Source organism: Schistocerca nitens, chromosome 1 (assembly GCF_023898315.1).
Source record: "Schistocerca nitens isolate TAMUIC-IGC-003100 chromosome 1, iqSchNite1.1, whole genome shotgun sequence".
Taxonomy (NCBI): Eukaryota; Metazoa; Arthropoda; class Insecta; order Orthoptera; family Acrididae; genus Schistocerca; species Schistocerca nitens.
This window is the reverse complement of record NC_064614.1, coordinates 32,443,910-32,456,496: the sequence shown is the minus strand read 5'-3', so window position 1 is coordinate 32,456,496 and position 12,587 is coordinate 32,443,910. Positions and strand designations below refer to the sequence as shown.

Sequence of the window (12,587 nt, the reverse complement as noted above, 5' to 3'; positions counted from 1 at the left end):
AAATTATCATTTTATGTACAACTACTTAATTTTTTCAATTATGTAATCACTTAAACAACTCTGTGACATATGCTGATTGTTGTATGTCATTTATACAGTGGAGGCAGCACCTGCCAAGGGAGTGCAGTTTTAGCCATAGCTAAGGCAGGTAGTCTGTGTTGGTTATTGGCAGAGATGTGTATTGTTTTTGTTTGTCTGATTAATCTGGTGCAACAAATGAAGAGTAATTACAAAATGGTATTTGGGTTATGATAACTGTAATTACCAAAGATCCAGGCAAAGTTGCATCTTTCTCCCATATGAGTATAATTTCACAATTGCTCTTAGTTGCACATTCACCACTTTAGTTTTTCTCTCTTAGTGATTGACATTGGCATTTATTCCTACAGAATCAGCTGTAATTTTATGAAGTTCATTATTTGCAATGATTACAATATTTATTATTTCATGACTTTTGAATGGTAGATGTATTACAAAGGGAAGGCATTAACCACTTGATGATCTGGAACATTCTGCATGAAAATCTTCTATACCCATCTCACCTTTACCGTTGCTAGGAATAAATGATGCAGACTTTCAGCCAAGAACAGCTTTCTGTCAATGCATGTTAGGGCAGTGTGCTGTGTTTTTACAGTTCTTGGCATGTCCCTTATTCACTGAAGAGGCTGATCTTTCACGTGATGGGGCCTTCAATTATCATAACAACCACAGCTGGGCTTGTGAAAAACCTCATGAATTGTGACAAGACAGACATCAACAGAGGTCAGCCTCAACATGTGGGGTGGAATAAATCATGACATCTTATTGGCCCCTACTTCTTTTTACAACGTCTTACAGGGCAAACATATCTACAGTTTCTCAGACACGAGTCACTTCATTTACTCGATGATGTGCTTCTAGACTTCATTTAACGCACAATGGCACTTCACCTCACTTCACACTGATAGTGTGACAGTGTCACGACAACTAGTTTCTGAACAGGTAGATTGATCGAGGGAAATCCACTACATGGCCTGTCCGATAGCCAGATTTATATCAAATGGAATTCTTTTCCTTTGGTGACTTTTAAAATCCTTAGTGTATTCAATTCCCATACCCAATCGCGATGCTCTGATGGAGCAAATGGATTTGACAAAATATGGAAAGACTCAGGAGTTTTCCACAATGTACAGTGAAGTACAGAACATAGGATCAGGGGATGCACAAAAGCACGAGGTGATTATTTCAAGTATTTTTTGTAAATGTAAATGTGTTTGGTAAACATACAATTTTCATTCCACGAGTGCTGAATCTTTTCATATATGCAAATGTGTTTAGTAAATGTACCAACTAAGGATTTTTGAACAAACTTTGTGTAATATTTTAATGTTGTTGTTGTGGTCTTCAGTCCTGAGACTGGTTTGATGCAGCTCTCCATGCTACTCTATCCTGTGCAAGCTTCTTCATCTCCCAGTATTTACCGTAAGAATCTGCTTAGTGTATTCATCTCTTGGACTCCCTCTACGATTTTTACCCTCCACACTGCCCCCCAATGCTAAATTTGTGATCCCTTGATGCCTCAGAACATGTCCTACCAACCGATCCCTTCTTCTAGTCAAGTTGTGCCACAAACTCCTCCCCAATTCTGTTCAATACCTCCTCATTAGTTATGTGATCTACCCATCTAATCTTCAGCATTCATCTGTAGCACCACATTTCGAAAGCTTCTATTCTCTTTTTGTCCATGTTTCACTTCCATACATGGCTACACTCCATACAAATACTTTCAGAAACGACTTCCTGACACTTAAATCTATACTCAATCTTAACAAATTTCTCTTCTTCAGAAATGCTTTCCTTGCCATTGCCAGTCTACATTTTATATCCTCTCTATTTCGACCATCATCAGTTATTTTGCTTCCCAAATAGCAATACTCATTTACTACTTTAAGCGTCTCATTTCCTAATCTAATACCCTCAGCATCACCATAGTTAACTCTACTACATTCCATTATCCTCATTTTGCTTTTGTTGATGTTCATCTTATATCCTCCTTTCAAGACACTGTCCATTCTGTTCAGCTGTTCTTCCAAGTCCTTTGCTGTGTCTGACAGAATTACAATGTCATTGGCGAACCTCAAAGTCTTTATTTCTTATCCAGGATTTTAATACCTACTCCAAATTTTTCTTTTGTTTCCATTATTGCTTGCTCAATATACAGGTTGAATAACATCGGGGAGAGGCTACAACCCTGTCTCACTCCCTTCCCAACCGCTGCTTCCCTTTTATGTCCCTCGACTCTTATAACTGCGATCTCGTTTCTGTACAAAATTTTGTATTTTGAAATTGAGAACAAATCCTTAAAGTTTCTGATACTTAATTTATACAACCTGCAGCTTTACATGAATTTAAACTTTCTACACAGGGTTTCCTTTACTCATAAGACTTCAATGTGGACTGTACTATTGTATGATCTACAAAGAAAATATTTAATAGTAAACATGGGGATTGTTATTTACCATAACCAACCAAATTAGTGGCAGATGTAAATTCCATTTTTGTAGTATAATGCAATCAGGTAACATAAACAGCATGGCATATATATTTACTGGCTGAAGAGTTTCTTCAGTGCCGTAATGACAAGTCACTTAAATGGTAACATAATGCAAAAGTTGCTTGAAACTTTCATTATTATAGTTCATAAATCAAATAGAAAGTAATGTAATAATGTCTACTAATGAAATTATGGACCATACTTGACTGGAGATGAGATTTTCATGCAAGAAGACACGAAATTTCTTCAGGAATATCTTTCTTGAGGACGGCTGTGTTTCAGTTCCATCTGCATTATCCAGAAGTTTCCCAAGAAAATTAATTTGCACAGCTTCTACACCTACATCAAACAGCAAACGTTACTGAAACATACTGGGGACAAAAATATAAATATAACTACCAAAGTTAGGTAAGAACTGACTTGCTGCAGCTTCCTTAATTTTCTGACAGGCTTGCAAATAATCTTCCTTGTTTCTTTCAACATCTTTATCAACAACATCTGTTTCCCACCACGGGTTTGTCACAACTTGAGCCAAGCCACCTTCGTCCATTGGTTTAACATGGACAAAATTTGCAAATCTGTAAGGAATTGTAGTAAACAATCAACAGTTATACCCACTCTCACTGTATGCCTGATGGAAGATGCAAACAATCAGAAAGCGTAAGCACAAATTAAGAAACAATGGATAATGAAAATTACTAATGCCATTTGCAATTGTATAACACTATTTGAAAATACACTGCAGCACACAGAACAATGAAAGAAAATAGCAATAGAAATCATATCAAACCAACCACTGGTATCTCACAGTAATGGGCACACAAACTTCTTAAAAGAACATAAAAGAAAACTGATACTCAAAGGTACTGCCCCTATCATACACAAAGGAAATAAGAAAGCTGTTTAGTTACATAAAAATTGTCACTCTATGACTGCATCATAAGAAAGGAAGATTTTGGTTTAGTAGCTCATTGATAATGAAGCCCTTAAAGATGGTCTTAGCTTAAGTAGCAGTAATCATTCACAGCACTAAATCAGTTAAGTAGATATGCAAATGGTAGCAGACATGCTTATCCTTTAAAAATACAGCAGTAGTTATTCTCACTGTACAGTGGTATAGAGTTATTCAGTTTACAAAATCTATTGACATTTGCTAATATTTATCATAAACTTGGAGCAAATAGTCTTCTTTTAACATGTGATATTGGTCATGGGAGTGTGCATTTCTGTGGCTGTGTGTACTGTTGTTGTTGTGGTCTTCAGTCCTGAGACTGGTTTGATGCAGCTCTCCATGCTACTCTATCCTGTGCAAGCTTCTTCATCTCCCACTACCTACTGCAACCTACATCCTTCTGAATCTGCTTGGTGTATTCATCTCTTGGTCTCCCTCTACGATTTTTACCCTTCACGCTGCCCTCCAATACTAAATTGGTGATCCCTTGATGCCTCAGAACATGTCCTACCAACCGATCCCTTCTTCTAGTCAAGTTTTGCCAGCAACTTCTCTTTTCCCCAATCCTATTCAATACTTCCTCATTAGTTATGTGATCTACCCATCTAATCTTCAGCATTCTCCTGTAGCATCACATTTCGAAATCTTCTATTCTCTTCTTGTCCAAACTATTTATCGTCCATGTTTCACTTCCATACATGGCTACACTCCACACAAATACTTTCAGAAATGACTTCCTGACACTTAAATCTATACTTGATGTCAACAAATTCCTTTTCTTCAGAAACGCTTTCCTTCCCATTGCCAGTCTACATTTTATATCCTCTCTACTTCGACCATCATCAATTATTTTGCTCCCCAAATAGCAAAACTCCTTTACTACTTTAAGTGTCTCATTTCCTAACCTAATTCCCTCAGCATCACGCGACTTAATTCAACTACATTCCATTATCCTCGTTTTGCTTTTGTTGATGTTGATCTTATATCCTCCTTTCAAGACACGGTCCATTCCGTTCAACTGCTCTTCCAAGTCCTTTGCTGTCTCTGACAGAATTACAATGTCATCAGCGAACCGTTAGAGAAAGAGCTAGTGCTTAAAAGCTAGTGTGAATGCCATTTTCTGTTGTGTGTTTCTGCGCTCCTACCATCGACCTTCTACAACTGAGTGGTGGCCTTTCCCTTAATTTCACACTGATACACCTCTGGAAATTGAAATAAGAACACCGTGAATTCATTGTCCCAGGAAGGGGAAACTTTATTGACACATTCCTGGGGTCAGATACATCACATGATCACACTGACAGAACCACAGGCACATAGACACAGGCAACAGAGCATGCACAATGTCGGCACTAGTACAGTGTATATCCACCTTTCGCAGCAATGCAGGCTGCTATTCTCTCATGGAGACGATCGTAGAGACACTGGATGTAGTCCTGTGGAATGGCTTGCCATGCCATTTCCACCTGGCGCCTCAGTTGGACCAGCGTTCGTGCTGGACGTGCAGACCGCGTGAGACGACGCTTCATCCAGTCCCAAACATGCTCAATGGGGGACAGATCCGGAGAGCTTGCTGGCCAGGGTAGTTGACTTATACCTTCTAGAGCACGTTGGGTGGCACGGGATACGTGCGGACGTGCATTGTCCTGTTGGAACAGCAAGTTCCCTTGCCGGTCTAGGAATGGTAGAACGATGGGTTCGATGACGGTTTCGATGTACCGTGCACTATTCAGTGTCCCCTCGACGATCACCAGTGGTGTACGGCCAGTGTAGGAGATCGCTCCCCACACCATGATGCCGGGTGTTGGCCCTGTGTGCCTCGGTCGTATGCAGTCCTGACTGTGGCGCTCACCTGCACGGCGCCAAACACGCATACGACCATCATTGCCACCAAGGCAGAAGCGACTCTCACTGCTGAAGACGACACGTCTCCATTCGTCCCTCCATTCACGCCTGTCGTGACACCACTGGAGGCGGGCTGCACGATGTTGGGGCGTGAGCGGAAGACGGCCTAACGGTGTGCGGGACCGTAGCCCAGCTTCATGGAGACGGTTGCGAATGGTCCTCGCCAATACCCCAGGAGCAACAGTGTCCCTAATTTGCTGGGAAGTGGCGGTGCGGTCCCCTACGGCACTGCGTAGGATCCTACGGTCTTGGCGTGCATCCGTGCGTCGCTGCGGTCCGGTCCCAGGTCAACGGGCACGTGCACCTTCCGCCGACCACTGGCGACAACATCGATGTACTGTGGAGACCTCACGCCCCACGTGTGGAGCAATTCGGCGGTACGTCCACCCGGCCTCCCGCATGCCCACTATATGCCCTCGCTCAAAGTCCGTCAACTGCACATACGGTTCACGTCCACGCTGTCGCGGCATGCTACCAGTGTTAAAGACTGCGATGGAGCTCCGTATGCCACGGCAAACTGGCTGACACTGACGGCGGTGGTGCACAAATGCTGCGCAGCTAGCGCCATTCGACGGCCAACACCGCGGTTCCTGGTGTGTCCGCTGTGCCGTGCGTGTGATCATTGGTTGTACAGCCCTCTCGCAGTGTCCGGAGCAAGTATGGTGGGTCTGACACACCGGTGTCAATGTGTTCTTTTTTCCATTTCCAGGAGTGTATTATGTAACAATTAAGAGAGTAAGAACATTACCCACCCAGATAGCCACGCATGTTAGAGCACTGCTTTCAGGACTGGGAAGTGTGCTAGCACTGGATTGAATCCACCCAGTGGATTAACAACGAGGGTTAGTGTGCCGTCCATTCTAAGTGATTATTGCACTCATACCCAAGTCCCACTCAGTTATATGACTAGTAAACATTTAGGAAACGTTTGCTCATTTTCACATGAATGACACTATATGTAGCCAGTTGGCGTGTAAATTTTCCATACCAGGTGATAACGGGATGGTGACAGGAAGGGCATCCAACCACCCCTTACATTAACCACGCCAAATCCATTACTAATCATGCTTATCCTATTCCAAAGTGTGACAAAGGCCTGAGACAAAGAAATAGTAAAGAACTAAATTAAAAATATTAAATATTAAATTTACCAACTGCCAAGCCAGAAACAGTGAGAGAAGGTATAATACACACAAAGTAAAAATCATGGTTGAAACTGTTGTTGTTGTGGTCTTCAGTCCAGACTGGTCTGATGCAGTTCTCCATGCTATTCTATCCCATGCAAGCTGCTTCATCTCCCAGTATGTACTGCAGCCTACATCCTTCTGAATCTCTTTACTGTATTCATCTCTTGGTCTCCCTCTACGATTTTTACCCTACATGCTGCCCTCCAATACTAAATTGGTGATCCCTTGATGCCTCAGAACATGTCCTACCAACCAATCCCTTCTTCTAGTCAAGTTTTGCCACAAATTTCTCTTCTCCCCAATTCTATTCAATACCTCCTCATTAGTTATGTGATCTACCCATCTCATCTTCAGCATCCTTCTGTAGCACCACATTTCAAAAGCTTCTATTCTCTTTTTGTCTAAACTATTTATTGTCCACGTTTCACTTCCATACATGGCTACACTCCACACAAATACTTTCAGAAATGACTTCCTGACACTTAAATCTATACTTGATGTTAACAAATTTCTCTTCTTCAGAAACGCCTTCCTTGCCATTGCCAGTCTACAGTTTATATCTCCTCTACTCCGACCATCCTCAGTTACTTTGCTCCCCAAATAGCAAAACTCATTTACTGCTTTAAGTGTCTCATTTCCTAATCTAATTCCCACAGCATCACCAGATTTAACTCGACTACATTCCATTATCCTCGTTTTGCTTTTGATGTTCCTCTTATATCCTCCTTTCAAGACACGGTCCATTCCGTTCAGCTGCTCTTCCAGGTCCTTTGCTGGGCTGTTCCATTTCCTCCAAATAAGGCTAATAATATGTTTACAGACAGGCATGAGGTGGCGCCGTTGACGATAAACACGATGACGAGGTATAGGGCCTCAATGCTGTTGCAGATAGAGCTCACAGCGAAATGGTTCTGCTGGCATGCACTGCCCACTTATATACAGAGCGAGTGACCTCGATTACGTAACACGCTGATAATGGACTTACACTCTGCATGTACCAGCCGGAGTCGTTACCCCGTACGCACGCAGTAGTTGTTTTAGAGCGCGCTCTGCTGGTGCGCCATCCTGGCGCCGAGCCAAGTCAGGCGGGTTACGTCACCGACTCGCTAGGCGCTCAGCGGGCAGTGCGGCACTATGTTTTGGAATTTTTTCAAACTGTTGCATCCTTGAGCCCCCGGTTCGCGATGTTCAACTGGAATCCTTCGCCGATTGAGATGTTATCGCCTACAAGAGGTCGCATTGTGGAATCGACCCGAAGACTCAAAGTAGACCTAGTTATGTGTATAGTAATATGCCTTTTACATTGTATACCCGCTCTTGTAGAAAAGTTAGTAATGATGAAAAAATACGTGTATGGATGAAAGGACTTGTTGTACTTGCTGAAAATGTAACAGTAACTGGAGATATTACTTCGTACCATAATTATTAAAAAAGTGTTATCCTTGTCCTTTGTAACCGCTAGTCGTACATCGCGAACTTGGGGCTCAAGGATGCAACAGTTTGAAAAAATTCGAAAACATAGTACCGCACTTTTCTACAAGAGCGGGTATACAATGTAAAAGGCATATTACTATACACATAACTAGGTCTACTTTGAGTCTTTGGGTCGATTCCACAATGCCACGTCTTGTAGGCGATAACATCTCGATCGGAGAAGGATTCCAGTCCAGGAAGGGAGGCATTTTCACAACGAACAATGGCTAGGGTAAGCCAACCACTACCAGAATTTCCAGTAGCGACATCCAGAGTAAAATTAACCCTGCAGCCTCGAAAGAATATAGATCCATTTAAAACAATTGCCTGGGCTGTTCCATTTCCTCCAAGTTTATTTTCAAGGCTAATAATATGTTTGTAGACAGGCATGCGGTGGCGTCATTGAAGATAAACACGACGATGAGGCATAGTGCTTGAACGCTGTTGCAGATAGAGCTCACAGCGGAACGGTTCCACTGGCATGCACAGAGCGAGTGACCTTGATTACATAACGCGCTGATAACGGACATAGGCTCTGCACGCACCAGCTGGAGTCGTTATACCATACGCGCGCTGTAGTCGCTTTAGCAGCGCGCTCCGCTGGTGCGCCGGTCTGGCGCCGAGCCAAGTCGGGCGGGTTACGTCACCTACTCGCTAGGCGCTCAGCGGTCAGTGCGGCACTATGTTTTCGGATTATTTCATTGTATACCCGCTCTTGTAGAAAAATTAGTAATAATGAAAAAAAACGTGTATAGATGAAAGGACTTGGTGTACTTGCTGAAAATGTAACTGTAACAGGAGATGTTACTTTGTACTATAATTATTAATAAAGTGTGATCCTCGACCTTTGTAACCGCTAGTCGTACATTGCAAACCGGGGGCTCAAGGATGCAACAGTTTGAAAAAATTGGAAAACATAGCGCCGCACTGCCCGCTGAGCGCGTAGCGAGTAGGTGACGTAACCCGCCCGACTTGGTTCGGCGCCAGACCGGCGGAGCGCACTGCTAAAGCGACTACAGCGCGCATACGGGATAACGACTCCAGGTGGTGCATGCAGAGTCTAAGTCCGTTATCAGCGCGTTACATAATCACGGTCACTCGCTCTGTATATAAGTGGGCAGTGCATGCCAGTGGAACCATTCCGCAGTGAGCTCTATCTGTAACAGATGTCGCTACTGGAAATTCTGGTAGTGGTTGGTTTAACCTAGCCATTGTTCATTGTGAAAACGCCTCCCTTCCTGGACTCGAATCCTTCGCCAATCGAGATGTTATTGCCAATCTCATCGGCGAACCTCAAAGTTTTAATTTCTTCTCCATGGATTTTAATTCCTACTCTGAATTTTTCTTTTGTTTCCTTTACTGCTTGCTCAATATACAGATTGAATAACATTGGGGACAGGCTACAAACCTGTCTCACTCCCTTCCCAACCACTGCTTCCCTTTCATGCCCCTCGACTCATAACAGCCATCTGGTTCCTGTACAAATTGTAAATAGCCTTTTGCTCCCTGTATTTTTCCCCCGCCACCTTCAGAATTTGAAAGAGGGTATTCCAGTCAACATTGTCAAAAGCTTTCTCTAAGTCTACAAATGCTAGAAATGTAGGTTTGCCTTTCCTTAATCTATTTTCTAAGATAGTATTGCCTCACGTGTTCCAACATTTCTACGGAATCCAAACTGATCTTCCCCAAGGTCAGCTTCTACCAGTTTTTCCATTGTCTGTAAAAAATTCGTGTTAGTATTTTGCAGCCATGGATTATTTTCACATCTGTCAATACCTGCTATCTTTGGGATTGGAATTACTATATTCTTCTTGAAGTATGAAGGAATTTCGCCTGTCTCATACATCTTGCTCACCAGATGGTAGAGTTTTGTTAGGCCTGGCTCTCCCAAGGCTGTCAGTAGTTCTGATTGAATGTTGTCTACTCCCGGGGCCTTGTTTCGACTTAGGTCTTTCAGTGCTCTGTCAAACTCTTCACGCAGTATCGTATCTCCCATTTCATCTTCATCTACATCCTCTTCCATTGCCATAGTATTGTCCTCAAGAACATCGCCCTTGTATAGACCCTCTATATACTCCTTCCACTTTTCTGCTTTCCCTTCTTTGCTTAGAACTGGGTTTCCATCTGAGCTCTTGACATTCATGCAAGTGGTTCTCTTTTCTCCACAGGTCTCTTTAATTTTTCTGTAGTCAGTATCTATCTTACCCCTCGTGAGATAAGCCTCTACATCCTTACATTTGTCCTCTAGCCATCCCTGCTTAGCCATTTTGTACTTCCTGTCGATCTCATTTTTGAGATGTCTGTATTCCTTTTTGCCTGCTTCATTTACTGCATTTTTATATTTCCTCCTTTCATCAATTAAATTCAGTATCTCTTCTGTTACCCAAGGATTTCTATTAGCCCTCGTCTTTTTACCTACTTGATCCTAGTTGCAAAAATTTCTTTATCAGTAGAAAGATAAAATAGGATTTTAATATGAATTTTAAAAACTGGAAAAATGTACAGGTGCTGGTATAAAAGGAAAGTGACTCCACAACTTCACTTCAAAAAGATTACCATTGCATACATGAATTAAATGAAAGACACTTAATTCAGCATGAAATGTTACTACCTATACATCCTGGGCACAACACAAATTTGAGGTACTAACATAAATAATGATGTACGAGCAATAAGATTTAAAAGATAGGTAGAGCTCAATGGAAACTAACAGTCATACACTTTCGAAAAAAATAACCCATCCAGTTTAGGATTTTCAACAATTCCACCCATTCGTATATTTTACCTTCTCTTTTTCCCAATTCCTATAACATATTATCCATGAAATGAGAAATTGTACTGTTACCAATGTCAGAGAATCATGTCAGTTTCTGACTGCATGTACATTAACAGAACCCGAGTCTTCCTTTTTTTAGTGACCAGTATTTGGACACTCATTTATGGACTCGTCTTGACAATCAGGTCTTTAAGATTACACGCTGCTTATTTGCTGTCAAGTCATTCTCTATCAACGAGATGTAGAGGGACCTATAGGGTGATTAGCAAAACCCCTGTAGCATCCCTTGTCACCTAACCAACCTTGCATCCACTACTTCTGACAGAAGCAGCTCCTTGACTGGCCTCACATGGCCTGATACAATTCTCCCAACAGGTAAAATAGCCAGCAGTAGCAGGAATTCGTCCATATTCTCCACATGGCAGTCGAACATGCTGAATGCTCAGCAAGGGAGATGGACAGTCAGTCCTTTTTAATTTCAGTATTGTTAAGCAATTTGTGGTAAGTGTATGCACACTTACATACATAAACAGTACTAACACGGATTTTATAAAGGTATTAAATTTCCTGAAATGAGCTAAATGTGAATTAATAAACTTCCAAAGAACTCTGAATATGATTGATTATTTGAATAGAATAATTATTGGGTACACAAACAAAGAGTAAACAAGTTTAAAAAGTTTGCACTAATATTAAAACGTAATTTTTTCCTCACTTTTTCAGCAGGTTCAGTCACACTGTCAGCCGTTAGTCACTGACATCACAGAACAAGTCACCACCTTTGATAAAGTTCTACTTTAGGAACTGAAATGAGACTACCTTCACGTCCCTATCCAAAATTCCCTCCTCATGTCAACATTCTCTGAAGGGGTCAATTTAGCTTGAATTTTTAACTTTCTGGCCTTCATACTGTTATGCATATACCCATTTCCAGTAGTAAACTGCCCTTTAAAAAATTAGTACAAATGAGTTTCCTATATCAAATTAAATTTCACATTAATATGTTACCTGATTTATATTAGCAACTAAGGGGAAAAGCCATTTGTTAATAATCCAACTTTGAAATTTCGTTATGTGAACTGTGCAGCCATGTTGCACCACACATTCTTGGAAATTTAACTTCTTCCCTATATTTGAAAAGCTACAATGTTTATTCATTATGATTATTTAAAATGATAGTGCTAATAGAGAGCAAACCAAACACTGATAACAATATCTTATTCAAAGTAATTTGTTTATAATTAACTAAAATGTAATTTAAACTGTACTGTAAAATTCATTGAAATTGTATATGAAATTAAGTAAACTCTTCCAAACTGAATATCAGAACATGTAGGGCTATATGTGGCCCATTTTTTGATGTAAGTAACAAAAAACATCTAATGACTTAATTGTTATTTCATAAATCTTACATTTAACAATGTATTCAGTTGTTTGGTTTTATACAAAAAGAAGTGACACATGAACCACAGCAGGCAGTGGGTAGTAAGTCAAAGGGAGACAGTCGGAGGCAATGACAGAGTCAGTCAGTCAGTCAGTGAGTCTGCATTATTGTCTTTCGGAAGCTGCTTGTGAGATTCTTTCAAAGGCTGTCAGACAAGAAATGTACATATCATCAATGTGCATCCAAATCGGTCATAGCACAAAACAAGGAATGTGATATACTCTGTGTTTTATACAAAAATTAGTACATCAGCAATATCGAACACTGGGACTTTCTGAAGCAAAACCGCCGAGGATATCCAAGTTCAGATCTCATCA

The 12,587-nt window shown here is 41.3% G+C and overlaps 1 protein-coding gene across 2 annotated transcripts in view; it reads right to left on the bottom strand.

The window, feature by feature from the left end:
* The window catches only part of LOC126240733 (E3 ubiquitin-protein ligase RNF123-like), a 190,838-nt gene that overhangs the window by 118,390 nt on the left and 59,861 nt on the right, over positions 1-12,587 (bottom strand). For both annotated transcript variants that reach the window (XM_049947947.1, XM_049947948.1), the window contains exons 9-10: positions 2,954-3,111; positions 2,736-2,872 (exon numbers count right to left, since the gene is read on the bottom strand). In XM_049947947.1, the coding sequence (XP_049803904.1) occupies positions 2,736-2,872; positions 2,954-3,111 (295 nt within the window). The remainder of the gene's footprint in view (positions 1-2,735; positions 2,873-2,953; positions 3,112-12,587) is intronic.